Source organism: Dromiciops gliroides, chromosome 2 (genome assembly GCF_019393635.1).
Source record: "Dromiciops gliroides isolate mDroGli1 chromosome 2, mDroGli1.pri, whole genome shotgun sequence".
NCBI lineage: Eukaryota > Metazoa > Chordata > Mammalia > Microbiotheria > Microbiotheriidae > Dromiciops > Dromiciops gliroides.
Window position 1 is genome coordinate 181,841,511 of NC_057862.1, and position 26,295 is coordinate 181,867,805.

At 37.5% G+C, this 26,295-nt stretch overlaps 2 protein-coding genes across 2 annotated transcripts in view; one reads left to right on the forward strand and one right to left on the reverse strand.

Annotated features, from left to right (window-relative positions):
- Positions 1 to 26,295, reverse strand: part of CHRM5 (cholinergic receptor muscarinic 5) — a 74,039-nt gene that overhangs the window by 19,399 nt on the left and 28,345 nt on the right. The window lies entirely within an intron of this gene.
- AVEN (apoptosis and caspase activation inhibitor) overlaps positions 3,225 to 26,295 on the forward strand; it is a 166,303-nt gene continuing 143,232 nt past the window's right edge. Inside the window, exon 1 of the mRNA XM_043982015.1 lies at positions 3,225 to 3,640. Within this exon, the coding sequence (XP_043837950.1) occupies positions 3,353 to 3,640 (288 nt within the window). The 5' untranslated portion in view covers positions 3,225 to 3,352. The remainder of the gene's footprint in view (positions 3,641 to 26,295) is intronic.

A 26,295-nucleotide genomic window follows, 5' to 3' on the forward strand; every position in this document is an offset into this window, starting at 1 on the left:
TCTTCTGACCCCATGCCTAGTGCTATATCTACTTCGCCACCTAGCTGCCTTTAGAATCCTTTTAAGACTTTTAATTCATGTGGCAGTCTTCTATATGTAACCTTTTTTTTTTTTTTTTTTTTAGTGAGGCAATTGGGGTTAAGTGACTTGCTCAGGGTCACACAGCTAGTAAGTGTTAAGTGTCTGAGGCTGGATTTGAACTCAGGTACTCCTGACTCCAGGGCCAGTGCTCTATCCACTGCGTCACCTAGCCGCCCCAAAATGTTTCAAGTCATATCACAGAGGACACCTTACTTTCTTTTTTTTTTTTTTTGGTGAGGCAATTGGGGTTAAGTGACTTGCCCAGGATCACACAGCTAGTAAGTGGTAAATGTCTGAGGCTGGATTTGACCTCAGGTACTCCTGAATCCAGGGCAGTGCTCTATCCACTGCGCCATCTAGCTGCGTCGACCATATGTAACCTTTCTTAATCCTCACCCTCCATTCAGATTGTGTTTTCCCTCCAAATAACTTTGTACCTACTTTGTATATACCCAAATATGTATTCGTAGTTTCTTCCAAAGAGAACTGAGTTGGCAGTAGTTTACTTTTCTCTTTGTAACTTCAGAATTTATCAGAGTCCCTTGCCTTGTTAGTTCCTGGCACAAAAATGTTTTTTGAATAATTTGGTGCTTAATAAATGCTTTGAGTATCTGGTGAGCAAATTCAGTTCACCAAAGGAACCTCCCTTCATAATAACCTAATTCTAATGAACCCTAATTCTTCTACAAGGCCCTGCAATCAGTAAAAAAAGGGTTTCTTAGATAAAACCAGCAACAGCTGACACATTGGCTAGGCAAAAGGCAGCAGCTGTTCAGGTTGCTGATTGATACCTCAAGGTTGTATAAACCTCCCTCTCCATATGGATATTAACTTTTGTGTTTATGAGCTGCCATGATGATGCCCCCTTTGTCTTTTCCAAGTCTTGCTTTTGTGTTCAGAAATATAATTTTCTGGACATTAGGTCAAATACCCATTTATTTTCCCCACCAAGTCAAATTACAATAACTCCCCCAAGTGTCATGAAATTGAAAGAGATAAATATAAAGCTTGATATAAATCTTGATAACAAGATTGATAGAAAGAGGAAGCTGGACTTGATAAATCCTAGCAACTGTGATGATAGAATGCTACAAAAATATCTGGAAAAGAGGCAGCAATCTAGAATTGACCAACAGGAAAAGCAGTCAATAAAGAGATAAAACCAAGAAAACATTAAGCAGAATCCCTTAAAATTAATTTAAAATGTCAGTAGCTTTTGGGAGTAACAGTTTAAGTGAGTGGAGGTGAAAGTCTTGAAGCCACTAAAAAGAAGTTATTGCAGTTCTGAGGATGCTGCTGTTTTTCAGTCATGTCTGACTATTCATGAACTCATTTGGGATTTTCTTGGCAAAGATACTGGAGTGGTTTGCCATTTTTTCCCCTCCAGCTTGTTTTGCAGATGAGGAAACTGAGGCAGAGTTAAATGACTTGTTTACGGTCATATAGCTAGTAAATGTCCAAGGCCAGATTTGAGTTTAGAAAGAGGAATCTTCCTGACTCCAGGCCCAGTACTATCCATTGCACCACCATGTTGCCCTAATTTTGTAGATAGAAAGAACTGAAAGCATGGAAAAAGCCTTATCTTGGAGGCTGAAATATAATAAAAGGAAAATGGGAAAGAATTATTGTTGACATCTCTAGAAAAGTTTTGGCCTACTACATCATAAAGCTTCTAATTCTCACAGATGGAAGTGATTTTAAACTCCTTAGTCCTTAAGGGTACAATTCTAAAGCAAAAATTCTAGGAAACACTAGCTCTAGTGAATGTCTCTCATTTCTGGTGGTCCCTTTATATGAGTTTTGGTGAAATATACAAAAGTCCTATGGATTTGGAACCTGAGAGCCTAACTTAGGGAAAAACAACTTATTCCTAAGTGCCAGTGACAGGTCTAATATATGGACAGGGAAGAAGGGAAAAGGGAGACAGCTTTGAACAGTGTTAACAGTTAAGAGCAGGCAACCATATTGATTTTCTTTTTGCATTCCAAAGCAGTTATCAGAGAACTTTTCTGCACCTAAGTACTTAATATATTATATTTCATTCATTCACTGCCTGGAGTTAAAGGCAGAAACAATGGCTTCAAATTCTGCCTCTGCTGTGTACCTTTTCCCCTCCAAGTCATTTTAAACTTCCTGGGTCTGAAGTTTCTTATCTGTAAAATTTGGAGGTTGGTACTAAATGGGGCAGCTAGATGGCATACTGGATAGTGCTGGGCCTGGAGTCAGGAAGATCTGAGTTCAAATTACGCCTCAGATACTTACTAGCTGTGTGACCCTGGTCACACAAGCAAGTCACTTAACCCGGTTTGCCTCAGTTTCCTCATCTGTAAAATGAGCTGAAGGAGGAAATGGCAAACCACTCCAGTATCTTTGCCAAGAAAACCCATAAATGGAGCCACAAACAGTCCAACAAGACTCAGCAACATACTAAAATAGTCTCTAGGGTCTCAGCTCTAGAGGAGTTGAGAAGGAAGTGCCTGAATCTATGAGGCAATGAATAGAAAGAAAGGGAAGAGCAGAGGAAAAATTGTACTTTCAGAGCTTTGAACAGAACCATTTTGGAAAGTGAAAGGATAAAGAAAAGATAGGATAATACCGGGTTAACAACTGGTGCATCTCCAAAGCAACCATATCACGAATTGCTTTGCCCTGCCTCAGTGCTCTTCTTCAAAACTCCCTCACATTCCTGATCTTTTCACCCCTCACCTCCCCAACTATTGGTACTTCTGTGCCCAGCTTTCCACCCTCCTTGTCCTCCTCCCCTGTTTCCTACTTTCCTCCGTCCAATTACATGCCCTCGGGACCATTTCCTGTGTCCCTCTCTATCCACCAGTTACTCCCGGTCCCAATCTGAAGGAAGGGGAAGGGTTGGAGGTGGGCCCAGTGGCAGGTGTGTGGGTCCAACTTCACCCCTACCCCCGGAGTACTGACCTCTACCCCAAAGTGCCAATATCCCCTCTCCCTTGAGAAGGACCCTTGCAGTGCTGCTCCTCTCCTTCCCTCCCCCACCCCCAGATCTGACCTCCAACCCTACTGCTTCACCTCCCTCCCCCTGCCAGCTCCCCAGTCCTGGGTGGGCGGACCCCGGGCCCGTCCGCTCCACTCCACTCCCTGCTCCGCACGCGGTCGGTTGGCTTCCGGCAGAGGCCGCGCTCTCACAGGGCTGCGGCTCCAGGAGCGGGGCGGGCCCGGCCCGCCGGTTCCTCTCTCCCTCCCCACCTCCCTTTCTCCCTAACCCCGGGCTGCTGGGCTGCGGCGGCGGCGGGGGAAGATGCAGGCGGAACGCGGGGCCCGGGGAGGCCGGGGGCGGCGGCGGCCAGAGCGGGACCGAGACCGGTCGGGTCAGGGGCCTGAGCCAGGGCCCGGAGCGGCAGCGAGAGGTGGCGGCGACGGAGGCGGCGGTGGCGGCCGAGGAGGCTGGGACCGAAGCCGAGGCCGAGGCCGAGGCGGCCGCGGGAGCCGCGGAGGCCGGGGAGGTGGTGGCGGCGGTGCCACACACGGGGCACACCGGGGAGGCCGCCGGGAGCAGCGAGGCCGTGGCTCTAGGCCCAGTGAGCTGGTGAGGGAGGAGCGAGTATGTGCGTGTGCGTGCGTGTGTGTGTGTGTGTGTGTGTGTGTGTGTGTGTGTGTGTGTGTGCGTGCGTGCGTGCGCGCGTGCCCGATTGCCGTCGGAGTAGTGCTCTGGCGGATATACCCGTGGACCCGCTGGATCGGATAGTTTGGGAGTTTGCACGTGCAATAGTGTGTGTGTGTGTGTGTGTGTGTGTGTGTGTGTGTGTGTGTACGCGACGTCTGGTAGAATTGGGGGTGTGTGAGAGCACGTGTATTCTGGTCTCTCCGAGAGAGGGATGGGGTGGATTGGATTCGTGGGGTGACGGAACAGCTGCGGATCTCGAGATGGGCAGCAAGCAGCAATATACGCCGTCCTGTCAGAGATGAGACAGAGTGGGTGGGGGTAGGGATGTGTTCGGGCGCTTCTGGGAGCTGGGTATGTGTGCACTGTGGACATCCTTCATAAGGAATGTATATCAGAGAGGGCGAATGATGGGCTTGTTGAAAATCTAGCTAGGCTGGCCCTTTGAGGACAGACTAGTTTGTTCTTAGCCTTAGGGGATGGGGGTTGGACCTCTGCTTTGGTAGCGGGAGCTCCCTGGTGAGTAAACTTCCATAGGGCAGCCACCCGTTATGGAATTTATTAGAGAGTTGTCCGCTGGCACTGATAGATTAGATGACTTGTATGGGGTCACCCTGCCAGTATGTGACAGAAGTGAGTCTTGAACTCAGGTGACCAGCTTTCTACCTACTGTGCCAAGTTGCCTTTATATCATTTAATCACCATTCCACACTGAATAGATCTCTTGCCTCACTGTGGATAAATCACCGTTTAAAATTGTAGCAGCTGCATTTCTCTCTCTTTTCTTCTTCTTTAGACCAATAGGGAAACATGGTGGCACAAATTGCTGATACATAAGAGTGGGAAGGTGCCTAGAGAGATACATTTTTCTGCATGCCTTTGGAATCGAAATCATTCTGCATAGATTCAATTCAACAAACATTGTTAAATATCTACGGTGTGCAAGGCCTGTGCTAAGTGCTGTGATTACAAAACAACAATCCTCCATTCATAAAGCTTACATTTTGGGGGGATACATGTACAGATATTAATAAATACAAAGTATATACAACATAATACGAAATAATTTCAAGAGAAAGAACACTCAAAGGTGGGGGAATGGGATAAGAAAATGTCTTTTGTAGAAAGTGACATCTGATCTATGCTCTGGAAAGCTAGAGATTCTAAGCTGTAGAAGTGAGTTAGTGCTTTCCAGATGCAGGGAAAAGGTAAGGAAGTGAGAGATGGAATGCCCTAAATAGGGAACAGTTAGTAGGCCAGTTTTACTGGACTTCAGCCTGTGTGAGGAGTAGTAATATTAAATAAAACTTGAAGTTAGTTGGAAGACATTATGAAGATATTGATGATCTTTGAGTACAGAAACAATATGGTTAGATGTGAGTTTTAGGAATATCAATTTCACAGTTGTGTAGAGGATGAATTGGAGAGGAGAAAGACTGGAAGCAGGGAGGTCAACAAGAAGTCTTTCAATTTTAGGGGAAAAGTGATGAGTTCCTGGAGTAGGATAAAGACTGTTAATAGTTAAAAGGGAGATGAAACAAGAGATTCTGTGGAGAATTCAAATCTTACCTCGTTGGTCACCATGTGACCTTGGGCAACTCACATAACTAGCCTCTTACCTTTCTTTTCTTTCTTTTTTTGGTGAGGCAATTGGGGTTAAGTGACTTGCCCAGGGTCACACAGCTAGTAAGTGTTAAGTGTCTGAGGCCAGATTTGAACTCAGGTCCTCCTGACTCCAGGGCCTGTACTCTATCCACTGCACCACCTAGCTGCCCCTACCTTTCATTTTTGAAATGAAGGGATTGGACTAACTAGATGGCTCTGTAGTGTTTTGGAGTTAAATCTAAGAACCCATGGGCATTGTGTCCTGGATCTTTCTGCCACTTTATTTGTAATGCTTCAGTCTGATGGACTATTGGAATATGGGAAATGCATGAAAATCTAGAAATTTTTACTGAGCTAGTTGCTAGTACATTATTAGACATTTATCTTGTACCTAGAGAATACAAATTGCCTATGAGTTTTTCCTTTTCTTGTTGATTAGTTTCATTTTGGAGATGAAAAGAAACACCACCTGTTAAAATATATTATGAATGAAAATGCTTCAAGTATTTTTATTAAAGTTTCATAACAAGGAAAGACAATGTGGTAAAGTAAATAAAGATCTGTTTTCAGAGTCAGAAAGATATGATTTCATGTTCTGCATCTGAGGTCTGTTGGCTATATGAATCTGAGCAAGTTACTTCCTCGTAACACTAGGCAACTCTCAAGACAACAGGTAGCAGAATAGCTACTGATCTGCATTGGTAGAAGCTGTCACAGTGAAATATCAGGTTCAGTTAAAAAAACAAAACAAAACAACAAAACTCTCCCAGCTCAGTTCTGCAATTTCCAGCTTTGTGAATGTTTTTTCAAATTAAACCTTGTACTTTGTTTTTTACACAGGAAGGCCCAGACGGTGGTTCTTGTTCTTTTTCTTTGCCTGCTCCAAGTGATAGTTATTCACTGTAGATTTAATCAAAGTTAAAAGCTACAAGTTTTCTGCTTACTAAGGACCTAATTTCTTCCTTTTTGCTAAGAAGAAATTTCTTCATCATTGCAGCCAAATAGAAATGGATGTGCTATTAAAAGATAGTCACAGAAAACTAAAGCTTTTCATTTTACTCTCCTTTTAAGGCTTATAGAAAGTTTCGTGGCATAGTTACAGGGTAAAAGAATAAGTCTAAATACAGTAGAAGAAATTTGTTTTAGCTTAGCTTAGTAATTAATAATGTTGGTACCTTATGGTAAAGTTAAGAAAATGATGTTAAGCTGTTTGAACAATATTTCTGAAGTCAAGTTTCTGGCAAAGATATGTAGTAAGTGACTGGCTCAGATTTTTTTGAAATAGAATGGGTACAAACCTTCAAGTAAATATCAGGTGGATCCATAGAGGTGGGGCAGGGGAAGGGGGAGAAAACAAGCATTTATTAAGCACCTGTTATAAGCCAAGCACTGGGCTAAGCACTTTACACATATTATCTCATTTGATCCTCACAACAATCTTGGGAGGTAGGTGATATTATTATTCCCATTTTACAATCAAGGAAACTGAGTTAGTCAGAAGTTAAGTGGCTTGCCCAGGGTCACACCACTTGAGGCTAGGTTTGAATTCATGTCTTCCTAATTCTAGCCTATTGCTCTATCTTAGCTGCCTCAAGGATTTTTTCCCTTTTACAGATGAGGAAGCCAAAACCCCATAAGAATAAGTGGCTTACTCATGGTTGTACTGCTAGTTTGTGCCACAACTGAGAAAATAACTCTGGTCTCTTGACTCTGTCTTGTGCTTTTTTTTTTCTTTCCTACAGCATAGATGACTTTGCCTCACCCCCCCCCATACACACACACACACACACACACACACACACAATTGTAAAGTCACCATGAGAGGCAGTACAAATAGAGAGCTAGCTCCAGAGTCAGGAAGGTGGTTTGGGTTCAAGTTCTGCCTCTGATATATGAATCTTCCATCTTGGGTAAGTCATTAACTTCTCAGGCTCCCCAATAGGTCTGTAAGACTAGAAGCTACATTGCAGGTACCTTCCTCTCTGCATTGGTAGGGAGGGATCTCCCTATGGAGATAAAATGACAGTTATGATAAAACAAAACAAAACATAGGTTAAGGTAAATTTCGTTTGTTTTAAATTATTTCTAGAGTGAACTACTTCTGCACAGGAGTCTGGGAAATTCCTGTAACTTCAGCCTACTTTAAGGTATTAGGAGAGTTTCTAGTAGATTCTGGGAGCAGACCCATTCCTGTTTCCTACTGAAAAAGTTCAGGTTACTCTCTACAGGATATTAGGATCCCAGTTGTTTTCTAGGGACTCTTTTGACACTGACCACATCCAAATATTAATTCTTTCAACATTGTCAGCTGAATTTGTTGTGGTTTTTATAAAAGAGTCTTCCAGTTACACATGTACCTTTAAAAATCAGACTTGGCTTTGGGGCAGCTAGGTGGTGCAGTGGATAGAGCACTGGCCCTGGAGTCAGGAGGACCTGAGTTCAAATCCAGCCTTATACACTTAACATTTACTAGCTGTGTGACCCTGGGCAAGTCACTTAACCCCAATTGCCTCACCAAAACAAACAAACAAAAAATCAGAGTTGGAAAAAAATGAAAGATGAAACACATGCAATAGCAGTTTCTAGTTTTTTATAAAAGCCTTGGTGACCCATGTTAGGTCAAGGATGTAGACAGAAGTTCTGGAGATATTCTTTGTTTAATGTTCTACTTTCTGTTAGCAAAATCTGCTGTGTTTTTTATTTTTTTAAATGGAAATTAAATGCTACAGCGACTTTGATCTTTTTTCCTTTTAAAGGAAATACTTGCTACCTACTACTCATTTTGAGCCATTTCTATAATGGCATTTCAGGGAACAACATACTTTGATATAAAACAAAATTTTATTTTTAAGTCAATTTTGGCAGAGGTATATTGAAAATAGTAACATACATCAAAGATGCTGACCTTTCATAGTTTTGGCTGAGCTTTCTTTTTCTCTCAATAGGTTGGAGTTGGCCTGTCTTGCACATCTCTAGCCTCAAATTGCCTGTCTATGAGTTGCTTGTTCACAAACTCTATTAGGTATTCCTTGTCTGTCATCTAAATCTTGCTAAATAGTTGACACTGTAGTTTTGCTCAGAGCAGACAGTTTTGGTTGAGTGAGCAGATTATCGAAGTTGAATGTGGTCCCTTCAGAGTATTTTTAATCTCAGTTTAATTTTATCCTTTGTGAATTATCTGTAACAAAGTTTTAATTTCACTTTGGCTTCCTTCTTCTATATAACCTGTGTCTGAAGCACTTCACTTTCATATCATTTAAACTCTGCAAACTAATCTGAATATTAGCTAAGTAAAACATAAACAGAAATGTGAACTTGCTGCAGAAATTCATATATTGTATAGAGGCATTCATATATTTCATAGAGGCAGTGTTTTCCATAATACACACACACATACATATTTACCAATGCAAGTTGACAGCTTCTCTGAAATTTACAGTAGTCTTAGAGAGTTGATTAGGGTACTGAAAGGTGAAGTTGGCACAGTCAATGTTTGTCAGAGGCTGGACTTGAACTCAGGTGTTTCTGACTCCAAAGGTGCCTCTCTGCTATATAATGATATGTCTTATATTCTGAAACCAAGTATTAATGATAGCTGGATTATTTGCAGTTTTGTTTGCCTATACTGCCTCTCCCTTCCATTTGTGTAGGTACTTGAAAGTTGACTTTAGTTTGAAAGTAAATGGACAGGGGAGTATGAATAAGTTATGGAGTTATCTTAATTGTGTACTTGCTCTATACAATATATAAATATGACTATAGATACATATATCTATACAGTCAAATAAATAGTGATTTGATATCTATTCTGTCTTATTTAAGTTGTAGGTATACTACAAATATAGACTTGAACGTTTTTCAACATACCTACCAAAAATATCATGTCATTCCAAAATTTTACTTAAATTGCTTTACATTTTTTATTTTGCATGAGACTATTTCTTCCCCAATATCATCTCCCCCTTTAATTCTCCCTGCTCCCCATGTTTGTTTATTTTCTTGTTGAGTTTGATGTATTGCTACACCAAACTACATCTGTGCATTCAACCCTCCTTTGTCTATTTTTCTTTTTTTTTTCTTTTGTTTGTGGGGCAGTGAGGGTTAATTGACTTACCCACGGTCACACAGCTAGTAAGTGTCATGTATCTGAGGCCGGATTTGAACTCAGGTCCTCCAGAATCCAGGGCCGGTGCTTTATCCACTGCACCACCTAGCTGCCCCTTGACTTAACTATTTTCAACAATACAGTGATCCAAGACAATTCCAAAGGACTACTGATGAAACATACTACCCACCTCCAAAGAAAGAACTGATATTGATGAGACTGAAGCATGCTGATTTTCACTTTCTTTCATTTTTTTCCTTTTGTTTGGGTTTTCTTGTACAAGATAACTAATATGGTGGTGTTTTGCATAATCATATATCTATAACCCATATCTGATTTCTTGCTGCCTCAGAGAAGGGGGAGGGGAGGAAAGCAAGAAGGGATAAAAATTGGAACTCAAAACTATAAATAAAAGTATTACTTAAAAAAAGAAAAAAAAGAAAACTGCATTTTAATATCCTTTGACCATTTATCAAATGGGAAATGTTCTTCGTTCTTATAAATTTGAATCATTTCCTTATATATGTTAGAAATGAGATCTTTTTCAGAGAAATTCACTACAAAGATATTGCCTTACTATACAACCTTACTATACAACTATATTACATTTTAGATTATTAGTTTGGAATCTTAATATTGTATGTTAAGGATTTTTTGTTCTATCATTTTAAATTAGGAATATCTTTAATAGACAATGGAAATGGACTGGTGCCTAATTTAGGAACAAATGTTTCAAGTTGGAGATAGTGTTCCCTTAGGTAGAATGACTTTTAGGGGGAAGGGAAGGGTAGCAGGAAGCATCAGAGTGGGCAAATGTAAGTAAACTTTTGGTTTTCTTTTGTCTTTGTTACATTTTATCTTAAGTAACCTTTTCTTTTGATTATTGGAATATCCAAGATCTAGATCAATTGCTTTCCCAAATGCCAGATTATAGGAAGAATCTAAATCAATTTGCAGTTTCTCTGTTCCTTTCTTCAAGTTCTTCAAGCTGTCTAATTGAATGTCAACAATACATTGAAAACATTCCCAGTTGTTTTTTATAGATTGTGAAAAACTTGTATATGGCAGTATTCTGGGTACTAATTTCCCTTTGCATCATTTGGCTACCTTCTTATACAGTTGGATGCTTTTATCTAATGTAACACACTAGCTTACTCAGGTTCTATTTTGTGCCCTTCTTGAAATATCTTCATACTTTTGTCTTTGTCATTATTATGTCAGTCATCAAACAGAAAAGCCCTTTTTACTGTGGTTAATCGTTATTACTTCCCAGTTTTCTTACTAAGGTGTTTAGATTGACTTCTCAGAGGAGTCTTAGGGTTTTTCTTTCTACTCTTCCTCATTAATCCGCTTATTATTTCTTTACTAACCCAATTTATTAACCTACTTCCTAATCCATTGCTTATTTGTCAAACCTAAGTTATACTGTAGCTTCATATTTACTCTGACTTTTGTTGAAAACATTGGACCTAAATAAAGCATTTTTTTTCATTGTTAGTAGGAAAAGATGAAAACATGAGCTTTCTAAGTAGTATCATTTAGTGAATTTAGGGACTATATCTGAATTTAGTCTAAGATCCATGGTGTGATTTAGGACAAATCACTTTCCTTCTTTGTCCTTAAACTGTACTCTCAGACCTTCATGGCAAAATGTGAGGCTATGAAAAGAGTTCCATTGCAAAGATACTTTTTTAGCCCAAATGATAAAGCTAAAAAGTTTTAAAATTTTTATTTACAGTTAAAAAAAGATGAAAAGGGGCCCTTTGTGAAATTTTTAGTTTTAAAGTAAAATTTCATTAACATAAAATAGATATAAATTTTAGTTTCTTGTGGGAATAAACTAATGCCATTTATGGGAGGAGTATACAATAAATGTTCATCTTTTAAGAAAAAGATAAAAATAAAATTCATTGCTACACACTCTAATGAATGTTCATACCTGTAGGTTCTCCTAATTTTCAAAGGGGCAGGGTAAGGGTTGTTCAGTTGTTATGGATGATGAAAACATCTTTAGAGGTTTGCTTTTTCCCTCCTTCCATGGTGGCTCATTTATAACGTTTTTCTGGGCAAGATTGTAATTTGATTGTAATAGTTCTACACTTTCCAAAGAGCCAAGATGATTAAAATGTAGCAAATTTTATTTCTATTTTGTTATTTGTTTAAAGATTTTAAATTTTAATCAATATTTTGTCTTAATAAACTAGTACTGAAGTAAGGAGATGGAATTTTTGACCTACCAAACAACTTAGAAATTGGGATCTCTGTGCAGTGTTCTGAAAATATATTAAAGTATCTACCTTTTACTGTTTTCTTCAGACTCCACCAACCATTTTTGCCCCTAAACTTATACCTTGTTGGGAGTCAAGGTGTCTGGATGGGCTGTGGTGGTATGTTACTAGAGGAGAGTAGAACTGGAAAGTCTTTACCTCTGATTTCCCATTCTTTTCCTTGGATCTGAGCTAACTAATTGCTGCTATCGTAGGATTCTTATGATTTTTTTGTTCATTTATGAGCATAATTACATTCAAAAGCCTTGTAGAAAAGGTACACATTTTAAATGTCTTTTTAAAAAATCCATAGGAAACAATGGATTTTTCTTTCTTTCTTTTCTTTTAGTGAGGCAATTGGGGTTAAGTGACTTGCCCAGGGTCACACAGCTAGTAAGTGTTAAGTGTTTGAGGCTGGATTTGAACTCAGGTACTCCTGACTCCAGGGCCGGTGCTCTATCTACTTCGCCATCTAGCTGCCCCCAACAATGGATTTTTCAGTAAGAAAAATTCAGATTAAAGAATTTTTGTAAGGTTGCCACAACTGGGAATAATATAGTGAATATGAGTTTTTGTTTTTCAGTTGTATCTGACTAAGTGACTCTATTTGGGGTTTTCTTGGCAAAGACACTGAAGTGATTTGCCATTTCCTTCTCCAGCTTATTTTACTGTTGATGAAACAGAGGCAAACAGGGTTAAGTAACTTGCCCAGGGTCACATAGCTACCAAGTGTCTGAGGCCAGATTTGAACTCAGGAAGATGACTCTTCCTGATGCTATGCCCGGCATTTCCTCTATCCACTGTGTTACCTAGCTCTACCAAATATGAGTTAGTATAATAAAATAAAAGAGTGTAATAAAATCAAGTTTGGAGACATTTGTAGACAACATACTCCTAGTGCTTTTTGGGTTGGTAACTGAAACAAAATCAGCCACTGAAAGCACAGTCTTAAAAATGAACAGTAGGTGGGGTAGTTTGACTAATCTCTTTCTTCATTCTACTCTGGCATTTGACTTTGATTCATACTACAGAAATTGATTTGAACTGTGGAAATATTGCAAGGCTGCATAGTTTAAATCACATCTAACAGTCTTATACTGCCTTGATATAAATGAACAATTCTTTCTATCTCTTAGCTTAGGATATTAATTTAGTCAATTCCCTGGATTGTTGAAGTTTGCGACTATTTCACCATAACTCTCTTTTGTACTTCTACTCCACTTATGAAATCAAAGAATGCAAAGACTATCTTAATGAATGGCCTTATCTTAAATATGAAGAAACTGAAGCCCAGAGAGTTAAAGGAATTTTTAAAGATGACACAAATTGATCTAAGCTGGTATTAGATCTCATGTCTCCTGACTCTAGTGGGCTTTCCATTACATCATTCTACCTCTTCCTTTGTTGCTTTAATGCCACTAATCTTCCTAATGGGAAAAAGATAAGAAAGGGGGGGGCGGTATTAAAAAACCTGAGAGAGGAAAGCATCAATGATGATGGGATATAATCAGCTTTTAGATTTGTCATTTCTGAGAGGTGAGCTAGACTGTTTTGTCTTTATTTATGTGTGTATATGTATTTGGACAAGACCTGTAGATATGTGAGTTAGGGAGCTTCTGTGGATCTGGCACCTTCTCTGAAATTCATAGACTTAGAAAGTTTTCTGAGAAATGAAGTGAATTGACAGGGTTATAGAGCCAGTTCGCATTAGAGAAGGAACATGAATACAAGCCTTTCTGACTCTGTGACTGTCTCTTTATTGCACTCAGCTGTTTCTGCTTGTCTTTTTGGTTCTTTTCTTGTTTCTCTCCACATATATCTACATCCATTTACATTGTATGTATTGTGAATATGTATTTGTGGAGAGGGTCCCTACTTTGTGTAATCACAGATTTAATTAAGTACGTAATTCTTTCACTCCGTAGCTTTCCTCACTTCCCCATGTTTATTTCATTCTTCCCATGGAGTGGTAGCTTTCTTCTATTTTTAACTATAAAAAACTCCACTTGGCTTGAAGATGAAAGGCTACCCTGTCAGCTTCTCTCTACCCTCAGTGGGAGAAATTGGCATGTTCAGTGGAGTGGGCAGGAAATGGGCTACAAGGTTACTGTAGTTCTTTGGTTTCTGCCTTTTCCCAGAGGATGTATGGGTGTTATAAGGTTTGCATCACTTGGTTCACACATAGCGTGTATTTTTTCTCTTAAGTCTTCAGGACATAGCTGTTCTTATGTGTCTACTGTTAATTGTCTCTCATATTCTTTCATAGTAAGATACTTTGCATTGTAATTACCCCTTCCATCTCTCCCCACCTTTTGTATTACATTTGTACATTTCTTTAAAGAATGGTTTCAAACAATGCCTGAACCTTGGTAGGTTAGCAGGTAGGTAATGGCTAGTACTACTTTTTCCCACCTATGGCACCAAAAGACTAAAAGGCTCAATGGGCAGCTACATGGCTAAGTGGCTAGACCATTGGGCCTGGAGCCAGGAAGACTTGAATTCAAATCCAGCCTTAGATGCTTACTAGCAGTGTGACCCTGGGCAAGTCACTTAACTTATGTTTGTCTCAGTTTCCTTATTTGTAAAATGAGGATAATAGCACCTACCTTATAGGGCTATTGTAAGGATTAAATGAGATAATAATAATTGTAAAGCACTTAGCAAGTTGCCTGGCACTTAGTAAGCACTACATAAATGTTAGCTATTAATAACAGAACCAAGACCAGAACCCAGGATTTGTCATTTTTGGTGTCAACGCCAAAGAGACTCCTAGCAACAGGAACGCATAACAACAGGTGATTGCTTCCAGTTGCTATGCAATATTGTAAATGTGAAAGTTCCTGCTGTAGGGGGGCTGTATTGTGTGCTGGATCCTCTGTCACATTGGCAGGAGACATCATAGAAAACATTTTATTTATCATAGAAAACATTTTATATATATATATATAGTTTCTTCTACTGCATATCTTAAACTTGGCACTAACCTGCTGCTTTTGTGAAGGAATAGTTTGTATGTGTGTGTATGTATACCTATGTGTGTGTAATAGAAGGGCCTTAGAGCAAAATTGTTCTTTCAATTACTTTTCTTTAAAATAGAAAACTATAATTTAACATTTGGGTTTTTTCTGTGGGAAAAGCAAATATTAGACCTATAGCATCTACATCTTGCCTGTGTATGAGTGTGAGAAGGAGGGAAGGAGGGAGGGAGAGGAGGGATGAGAGAGAGGAGGGGGAGAGAGGGAGAGAGAGAGAGCATGCTATCAGTTACTTATCCTTTAAATGGTGGCTTGACTTGTTAGTTTTTCTTTTCCTTTTGTCCTCTCCTCTATTTTACTGAGCACAAGATGAGCTCTTAATTTGATAATAATCTTCTTGGCAGGGATGGGGTAATTGGGAAGGTGAGAGAGATGGGGCTTGGCATTATAGTCGTTTCTTTGGGTGGTTTTCACAATGAAATGCATGTAAGTAGAGCATTCCTTTCAAGCATTACATTCTCTGGGCAGCAGGTGTGTTATCCTTTTATAAATACAGTGAGAGATATTGGAAGGTGGGGAGGTTTAATGTGCTTCCTGTGATAGTGGTACTACTAAAAACAATGCAGTCATGTATTCAGATTCCTTTGTGTTTGGTATAATTATGTTATATACGCTTGATGGGGAAAAATGAAATCACCACCTGGCTAACTTTAAGTGTATATATTTGTTGGAACCTCAACACAAATTTCTATCTTTGGCCATGTCAACTTAATCATGTCAAGTAGTCTTGGGTTCATAGATCATACCTGATACACAGCTTATTTACTTAAAGATTAATTACAGGTTTTTAATCCCCTTTAAAAAGATATATATTTATCTTTACAGGTAACAGAAAAAATAAAATACCTTATACATAAAAAAGATATATATTTAGTAAAGAAGATAAAAACAAAAACATACCATTTCAGAAACCAAAAAAAAATCACAAAAGAGATGTTTTTTCCTTTCTTTCTTTTTCTTCTGCCCAGCAGAGAGGGAGAATTTAGATTTCTTGCTTTCACAGAAGGAAGTATTCAGTGACAAGTGACTCAGAAGAGGAGAATAAAAGTAAATGTATATATGGCTTTATAAGAATGAGAAATGAAGCATTTTTTTTCTAGTTGTAGGTTGCAGTAACAAAGGTTTTGGCCACCCAGTTCACTTGTCTTAAAGTTGCAATTATAGGAGGCAGTTGTGGTGCATTTCATTTGATAAAAGAAACCCATTTATATCAGGCAAATTTAAAATTGTTGGAGAGCAATATATTATTTTTATCTGATTCAAAAATGTATTTTTGAAGACTTTGGCAAAATTATCCTTGCCATATGAAATACTTTGGCATTTATGCTTAGACCACTAATCTTTTCCAAATGTTTAAGTGGAATTGCTTGTCTATTCCAAATAGCTTTCCTTTTTCTTTTTAAAGTGAACTGTGTACTTCAGATAGGTGTTAAATTAACAGTTTTTGAAATTTGTCTCCTGGAAAGGTGTAACCTAGGAAATGGTAGTGTTGGCGTCCCTAAGGCTATTTCATACTGGTGTGATTTTTTTCTCTAAGCTGGAACCAGATGCAGAGCTCTGATCAGTCAGGGAATCACAAGATTAAATTTTAAAAATTCTTATGTTGCTGTTGGGAAAAATGTTACTTGTGCCCTGGGAAGAAATGGACAAAACATTTCCATTTCTTTTTTGTCCATTCATATACCAAATTAGACTAAATATTGCAAATAATGGAAGAAGGCTGGACTTTTGCATTATTAGCACTATGCAAAACTACAAATTGGGATGTTTGTCTTTTTTTGATCATGATCTCCCTTTCAGATATCTTTTCCTTCTGAGGTTTCTCTTTTTGCTATCTAATTGCTATTGTTATTGTCTTTTTTTTTTTTTAAGTGAGGTAATTGGGGTTAAGTGACTTGCCCAGGGTCACACAGCTAGTAAGTATTAAGTGTCTGAGGCTGGATTTGAACTCAGGTACTCCTGACTCCAGGGCCGGTGCTTTATCCACTGTGCCACCTGGCTGCCCCTATCTAATTGCTTATGACTTTCTGTTGCACTTTACTTTGGTGCTTCCTTGGGCTTTTCTCAATGTTCTAGACTTTCCCTTTCTCTTCTAATTTAAATTTATCTATCCGGTGTTATTCTTTGATAGTCGGTGATGAGTTTTTAGTGTTTTATTTCCAGGTAAGATATTTACACTTTAGTGGGAAGACAGATACCAGAAGAATGAATCTAAGAGTAAGAATGTAAGTCATCATCATAGGGTGGTCTAGATTTTTTTTAGTAGATGGCTCTGAAAATCATACAAATATGTGACAATCTTATTCTCTTTATAATAGAGATAGGTTGAATTTTGGAGCTAGAAGGAAATTTGGCTAGCTGTCATGTTATTTACCTTCTTTAATTTACATGTGATAAAACCGAGGCTCAAATAGATCTTTACAATATCATATTGTAAGTTAGTGGCAGAGATGGGACTGGGCAGAACTGAAGTCTTCTGACTTGCTGTTCAAGGCTCTTTGTACAACTCCAAATTGCCTTGACTGGAGTCTGTTGTCATTGATTTCGGTTCCTCTAGATGTAGTAGTTCTTTAAGAAAGTTATGAATTTATGTACATTTGACTTTAGAGTTCTATTAAAGTGGCATAGATTTTAATTTTGTGCTCCTTCAAAAGTGAAAAGTGGATTTGAAGAGTACTAATTCTGCTTATAAATTAAAAATTCCAGGTTTTTTCCTGTGGAGGAAAAAATGTGTCATTTTAATATCTATAAAGGAGAAAAAAGAAGTTCCAGGCCTCACAATTTATGGCATTTTAAAGAAAAGCATAATAAATGTCAGCCATGTGACATTTACTCAGATGTGAAGATGTTTAGAGTCTTAGGACAAGGGTTTCTTGCCCTGTTTTTTTTTTTTTCCTGAAAAGTAATCTTCCTAGTCCAGATATTGGGATTTACATGCAAGGCTTCAGCAGTATGTGAACCAAGAATTAGCGGAGGAGCAGGATGGTTTTTGAAGAGGCAAAGGAACTAGAGACTAGATTGCTAAGACTTGCTGGATTTTGGAGAAGGCAATGAAGTTCCAGAAAAACATCTACTACTGCTTCATTCACCACACTAAAGCTTGTGACTGTGTGGATCACAATAAAATGTCTCAAGTCCTCAAAGAAATGGGAGTACTAGATCATCTTGTTTTCTGAGGACAACATACTAAAAAGCAGAGGTATCACCTTGCTGACAAAGGTCTGTGTAGTCAAAGCTATGCTTTTTCAAGTAGCAATGTATGGCTGTGAGAATTAGACTATAAGGAAAGCTGAGTGCCACAGAATTGATGCTTTTGAATTGTGGTGTCAGAGAAAACTTTGGATAGTCCCTTGGACAGCAAGGAGATCAAATCAGTCAATATATAAAGAAATTAATTCAGGAGATAGTGGAGAATAGAAAGGCCTGTATGATTCATGGAGTAATGAAAAGTGAACTGAATGACTGAACAACAATAACTTAAAGTGAATACAGAGCTTTGAGAAAATTCATCCTTTTTGATAGATGCTAAAAACTTTCAATCTTGTCCAGTTCTCTTTTCTTTCTTTTCCACTAATTACACTTTTTTCCCCTCTAAGGTTATAGTAACTTTCTAAAGGTCACAGATAAAAAGAGACACAGAAGGGAAAATGTGGTATATATGCTAGTCTTTGCAGGGTATGTTTCCATTTTTGAATGAGGTTATCTCTTGACAATCTATCTCTGAAAAGTGCGTATTATTTCTCAATTCCTTGTTATTGATCAAGTCAGCCATGGTAGTGGAAAGACAATGGATTTTGCCAGAAAGAAACAGTGATGTCATTATATGGATGAATTAGAAATTAGAAAATATGATACTTATAGCAAAATAGGGAGCTTCAGTCAAAGTTCTTTAAAGTGAATTCTTGCCTTGTCTGCAAACAATACTTTTTTCTTCTATTTATTAATATATTTTCACTTGAGATCCCCAAATAATGTTTTCTCAGTAATTGTGTCATTCAGTTTCTCTAGGTTTTAAAGGTGCCATCTTACTCTGATTTCTTTTATCTTCATGTAGATGTTGTCATATGTAAATGCTCAAAGGCAGAGAGATTTTTTTCTTTAATGATAAAAAATTCAGCCAGCCTACAAAATAGAAAAGTCATGTTTTGTGTACAAGTTCTATTCAGCTTCATCAGAAAAGAATAGATTAAAAATCTGAAAAGTATGAGGAGGTGGAAGAATACACATTAAATTGTCTCAGAAGTATATGATGAAAGTTGCAGTGGGAAGGCTTTTAGAAATGCCTAGTTTCCAATGAATAACTAATGATTACTTGGTGAGTGTATGAACTCTTCCACCTTCAGGCAGTATCTTGAAAGGGGAGAAATTGTGACAGACATACTCATTCATCAGTATAAAAATAGCAAATGAAATTGAAAGCTTTTCCAATAGCTATGATCAGGTTTCTGACCTTATTATCATCTTTTCACTTTTGTGGTAGTTGTGGTGGTGTATAATATTTTATGCCTCTATTTATTTGTGAGATTTTAACTGAATAATTAAACACAATTATGCTAGCTACAGGAATTAAAACTATACTCCTTTTTGTGATTTTAGGTTCCTTTTGTCTATAAAAGTGAATACATGCAAAGTTTTCAAATCTGTATCTGTATAATTTAGACCATGTATTGATGTGGCAGAAATGGAAGTACAGATTCTCATGTCAGATTGATGCAGTTATTGTGAGGTTGTTCGAGGGGAAAGGGATATTTTGCCAGATGGCAATATTAACACCTTCATTAGTTTCAGAATAGTTTGAGCATGACTTGGACTATCTCCTCTCTGTATTATTTCCTTTGATCTCATATTGTCTCTTCCCAGCTGATCTCATCTGAATGAGCTGTTCTACTTCAGTTTAGCTGTTAAATCTCTTTTGGTATTTTAAAAAAAGTTGTTCATCCATATTTGTGGAATTGTTTTTTCCCTTCAATTTCACCAGTTAAGTGTTTTCATTTTTAAACTTTTCTTTTTCCATATGTAAGTATGTTGTAACTGTAAATGCCCTCATCATGTTGTATACTGGGAAGAACACTGGGTTTGGGGTCAGAGGATCAGGATTCAGATACTACTTGTCATATATTATATTGGGCACGTAAGTAGATGGCTTCTAATATTAGTCCCTTCCTGCTTTAAAACTGTGATCCTATGATCAGGGAGGGAGGGAGGGAATAAACATTTACTAAGTGCCTACAATGGACCAGGCACTGCTCCTTACAAATAATATCTCATTTGATTACACAATAATCCCATTTTGTAGTTAAAGAATCTGAAGCAGACAACAGTTAAGTGACATATCTAGGGTCAAATAGCTAGTAAGTATCTGAGGTCAGATTTGAGCTTAGGTCCTCCTTATTCCAGGCCAGATACTGTATGCAGTGTACCACATAGCTTCCTCTAAAAATTATAAATGAAATTAAAAGTTTTTCCAATAGTTATGATCATATTTCTGATAATTTTATAATGTTTTACTTTGGTAGTAGTTTTAGTACTATAAATGTATTAGTTTTAGTATTTTGGTAGTGGATTTAATATAATATTTTATGCAGTCATTTATTTGTGGGGTTTTAACTAAATAATTAAATACAGCTATACAAGCTGTAGGAGTTATAATTGTGAGTCTACAATTCTCTTTGTGGTTTCAGGTTCCATTTTCCCTAGCAGTGGAGTTGTGCCTTCCCGATGGATTAATGTTTGTCTTATTTTTTGGGGGGAGGGGGAGGGTAGGAGTAGAGTTCTGTGTGGAATGTAGGGACCCACCTGTTTTACCTATTTTGTTCTAGGGATGATGTACATATATCTAAAAGGAGGACCTAGTTATGATGTATGTGGAAGAGTTCTGAAAAACTGAAGTACTATAGAGAAGTAAGGTATTACATTTAAAATGTGATACTATCCAACAATTGAGTTCACAAACATTTTTGTTTGATTTGTACAAGATTTTGGCTTGAGGATACAAAGACTGAAAATGAAAATAATCCCTTTCCTTAAGGGACTTTTGGTTGACAGTATTGCAGAGACCAGAAGAGAAGAAAGCAGGTGATTTTTTTAGTTTCCAATTTCAGGCTTACTACACTTGTATTTCCAACCATCAAAATCCATTATTCTGGTCTTGATAATAGGATCATAGATTTAAAGGAGGAAGGAAGCTTAGTGGCTCAGGAGGCTATAAATTGTAGAATAAGTGATGATTTTCATTGGTATAGGAAGTTTCCTCATTGGCAATTCCGTATACCAATAAAATTACAAATGTGGTTAAAAAAAATCCAATTACAAACTTAGCAGCTGATTGGTTACTTTTTTTTAGAGGATTGTCTGATCATAGCTATTCCAGTAGTCCTAGAATACATTTCATTTAATTTCTTTTTCCGTTGTTTCCTCTTTGATATAATTCACATTTTGTGAGGAATGGTGGGAAGTTGTTTGACATATATGAATGATTGAGCCCAATTTCCTTCTTGTGTTAAATATAGGACAGTCCCTTTTCTCACATCTTAACACCACTAAAATAAAGAACATAAAACTTAAAGAGATAAAGGCTATATATAAATGGCCAAAATGATCCTTTCTTTTGCTGTGTATTAATAACATGAAGTAGCTGACCTGAATGATAATCATTTAAAAATTCCTCGAGAGACTGTTTTTTTAAATAAATGGAAGAAAATTAATGAATAACATTGTCTACATGCCATTCTTAGGCTGCCTTATTACAATGAAACAGGTTATTTCTGTGACAGTTAAAATAGATTTGAGATTTCAGTAAGTCTTTTCATTGGTTCCACTGTGCAACTCATCTAATTTTTATGTGCTGCACCCATTTTTATGGATGAATAATTTCATTGGAAATTAAGTGTTTACAGACTCATAGTAACTTAGAAGACAAAATTTCAAGATGGCAAAGTGTCTCAAGGATGTTCTCATTTGAAGTGTGTCCACAATACTAAAGTAAATAGTTGATGTAAGATGTTTTTTTTAAGAAGACTGAATCTTTAAAAAGGGAACTCACTGGCAGAAGGCAAGTGCTAAGGTGAAATTTAAAGGGAGAGGATATCTAAAGGACAAAGTCTTCAATTTTGAATTCAGGAAATTATTCTGAGGTTTTTCTAAGAAGCTTGTATTTTTCCAAGAAAATTGAATGAGTGCTTCTAGTACAAAACAGGGATCAAAAAATTCTTTTCTCTGACTTGGAACTGCTACCTGACAGTACTGGTTTTGGGGACATTGTTGACAAAGCCTAGAAAAAGGAATCCAAGCCAAGCTTCTGAGTCTTAGTTGAAAAACTCATTTGACCAAAAGCATGAGAGTAATAAGAGGAAATAGCCTTTTAATATTTAATGAGAAGGCAGAAAGAAAAAAATATCAAACACACTGATTTTTGTTATAATGTCCTTAAAGGGAGGAAGGATATGTGTCAGAACTATCTTATAGGTTAGACTCCTTAGAAGGGTGTCCGTTTTTTTGTTTGTTTCGCTAATAAAACCTTGAAAATGGTGTGAGAGAAATGCATTTAATCCTAAAATCTCCTTAGTGAATAGTGTTACAATAGCTTGATGCTATCACATTTTCAACCTTAATTCCTACTGAAATTAATGTTTTCCAAAAATTTTTATCCCATCTTTTTTTCTTTTCCCCGCGGGACAGTGAGGGTTAAGTGACTTGCCCAGGGTCACACAGCTAGTACATGTCAAGTGCCTGATGTCAGATTTGAACTCAGTTCCTCCTAAATCCAGGACTGGTACTTTATCCACTGAGCCATCTAGTTGCCCCCAATTTTATCCCAACTTGATTCTCACATCCTTTTCCATTATTTTTTAATGTAAAGGAATTCCAATACTACCCCCTATAGCAACATGGTTATTTAAAGAAATACATTAATTTTTTTCTTCACCTTTATTGTGACATTCTAAACCTCTTTTAGTAGGACTGGCTTAGCTTTTGAAAGTGTGATAAATGTTGGTATTGTCATGATTGTTGTAATTTGGGTTTCAAGTAAGTATTTGCTTCATCTTTTTCTCTAGAGAAGTCTGATAAAATGTAAGAATAGGTGGAGGATTTTCTTTTGGTAATTTACTGACAATATCCTGGTTTGGTAGTAATTTATATTTTCCAACATTTAAGTAATTTGTTTCTCTCCTCCTCCTCTTAGAAAATCTTCAAATAACATTGATATCGTAGCAGTTATGTCGAAATACTTATCAGTGGTATAATTCTCTCAGATTTCACTTGCTAGATGTACATGTGTGTTTCTGAAGAAGATTCAGGGCTTTCAGCAAATGATTAACACTTTGTTTTTAGGGACTGGTTATCCAGTTTATAACCTACCTTAAAGACTTATGCTGATACCTCTTTGTAGTGTAGAGGTGATCTTAGATTCTCAAAAGTCTCATCTAATAGAGTACCAGCTATGAACAGTCCTACAAGATTGAATAGGGTTAACCTAGCTAGATGCAGAGTGATTCGTTACCAGAAGTTTGGCCACAAGGTGTTGATTTTGTGTGTGTGTGTGTGTGTGTGTGTGTGTGTGTGTGTGTGTATGGGTGTCGGAGGGAGCACAGCAATTCATCTTCTTTTGGTGCTTCTTCATCAATGAAGCTCTCCTTGATTCTCAGCCTAGATGTGACATTCTGCTCTTAGAATTTCTTATTCAGCACTGATTTATATTCTAACTTGACACTGGGAAAGTCACTTGACCTCTATTTGGCTCAGTTTCCTGATCCGTAAAATGGGATAATACTATTTAATTTGTGGGGTTGTTATGGGGATCAAATTATATAATAATTGCAAGGTGCTTAGTGCAGTGTCTGGCTCATAGTAAAGTACCACATAAATGTTATTTATTATTAGCTTTTATTATAATTAGGCATGACACAGTGCTTTGCACATTGATAAATGTTTGTTGAGTTGAATTGCATACATCTATTATCTCCCCTGGGCTAGTCAGTGAAATGGATAGCATGTCAGGCCTGGAGTCAGGAAGACTCATTATCCTGAGTTCAAATCTGGTGTCAGGCACCTACTAGCTGTGTGACTCTGGGCAAGTCACTTAACCCTGTTTGCCTCAGTTCCTAATCTGTAAGATAAGTTAGAGAAGGAAATGGCAATCCAGTCCAGTATCTTTGCCAAGAAAACCCCAAATGGGGTCATGGTGAGTCAGATGAACTGAACAACAACAACAATTATCTTCTCTACTGGGCCACTGGGATAGGGGCTGTGTCATTTTTTTTTAGCTTTGTAAAGATATGAAAAGGGAGTCAGGACAGGTTTCGTAAAGAGGACTAAAAAAGCAGTTGAAGTTGAAAAAGTTACAGAATCTGACTCTTCAGTGACTGGCATGTTTTCCTTTCCCATAAAAAAGCATATTGGAATTTCATTGAATTGGATATTTAGTGCCTTGAACAGGAGGATTTTCATTTTATGCTTTTGGCATCTGTGGTAAATAGTTAAAATAAGATAGTGATGCTCTGTTTTATAGCTGGAAAAATCCTGTCAGACCAGGGTGTTTGCAAGTGGCAGAATGGATATAGATTCTCTGGCCTACTACTTTTGTTTCTAGTCTAATTTCTCGGTTGAATTTAAATTGGTGTCATCTCTGAACAGTCATCTGTTAGAGAACAGTACTTTTCATTTTCATTCTTTGAGAGAAATTGATTCAGGGCAAAATGGAAATCACCATGTGAATTGGCTAAAACCCAGGGCTCAGCGATAGGCATCTGTTTATTACATCTTTCTCTAGCCTGCCTTCATCACACTGCCCCTGTTTTGCCCCCTTCCCCTTACATTTTGGTTATTGGAAGCCTTTAGAGAGTTGGAAAACATACTTGTATTCATTACTATGCCTTGCTTAGTCACGAAGCCCAATTTGTTTTAAGTGGCCCTTTTTGTGCCATTGGATAAGATAACAGCTTGGTAGCAGATTGAACATATTAGTGTCTAGCTTGTTTAATTTAATTGGCTGCTGTTCCTTTTAAGTGCTACAGCCAACATCCAGGTATGAAATGTTACAATTAAAATGGCCAGACTGATTTTATAATTATTATCTGAACATAATAATACCTTGTATTTGTATAACCCTTTATGGTCTTCAAAGTGCTTTACATTTATTATCTCATTTGATCTCTTTCCACCCACCAGCTCAAGGCTTTTACATTTCTTATTTTGCCCTAGATCTTTGGGAAATGAGCAAAACTTTAAAAATGTGAAGTGGCATTTAAGAAGCACCCCTCCCCTAAGTTACTGCAAATGTCTTCAGAACTTTTATTCATTATTTCTCTTTACACTCGAGGAGGAGGTTAATGACAATTCTAGTTGTCTTTGTAGTTGAAGGGGGAGGGAGCAGGAAATGAGACACCTGTTAAGTGATTCCTAAGGTTGAACAGTGAGTCATTCAGCTATTATAAGCACTTGGTAAATATTAAATGATAATGATGGCAGGGGCCATTAATTGAATTCAGATCTCCTGCTTTCCATCTCAGTGCTCTGATTTTCAGTATTCAATAATTTCTTATCCTTTTCAGCTGGTGAATCCTTTTGGCTTTGAGTTAACAATTTTACAAAAGTTTTTGTTCCTCTGATCCCCCTTAGCTATGTTTGAGGCTTTGATACTAACTAATGTGGCATTTTTATTTATGTATAAGTAAAGGATATTTAATTCCCTGATAATACACCTTGCTGGTATTTTCCTTTAGACTCTTTTATGTACCCTACGTAATTTCCACCTATAAACACCAGTCCTGGTGTCCTTCCTTTTAGAATATTTCTGCCATTCACTATTTATATCACACTCCTTTGTACCTAATTTTTGGTAGCATCTTTTGGCTCAGAGTATCTTTTCTTGAATCACAGTAGACTTTCAGGTTTTTATAGATCATCACATTCTTCAAGATACTTTATACAACTTTTCTTCTCTTTTTTAAAATGATGGGAGAAAGGAGAATATTCTAGGATAGGATATGAAGAGGACCATATAAGGTCCTCTACTTCATCCCTTGTCTCCATATTAGCTCTTCTTAGATATATTAGTATCTCTTCTTTCTTAATCAACTTCCAGACATACCATGTAAAATCTCTTGGCAATCCATCCTAGTGTATAAAACCCCCATATTGACAATAATGTCTTTAAGAATCTTTAAGACTCTCCTCCAAATTTCTTCTAAATCGTCCACTTCTCTCTTAATGTTATGGGAGCCCAAATGTGGACATGGCATTCTAGAAAGGGCCCAAACAGGGTTAAGGATAGTGAAAGAACCATGCTAGGGATCCCATCTACTATACTTTGTCCATCTTCAGTGTTGATAAAGTATGTTGTAGAGTATGTATGTCCGAAAGGTAAGATGTTTAAATGATAGTTTATTTCTACTTCAGTTCCTTGAATTTAAAACAACTGCAGTTGTGTTGTTTTCATTTGAGATGCAACAGTTATTATAAGTTTTAATAACATAGTTTTTAGAGCCTCAGATATGTCAGATGGATATTTGGGAACACATATCTTGTTGGGAACAACATTCTGAATGTCCTTTTCAATAAGTGAAAATA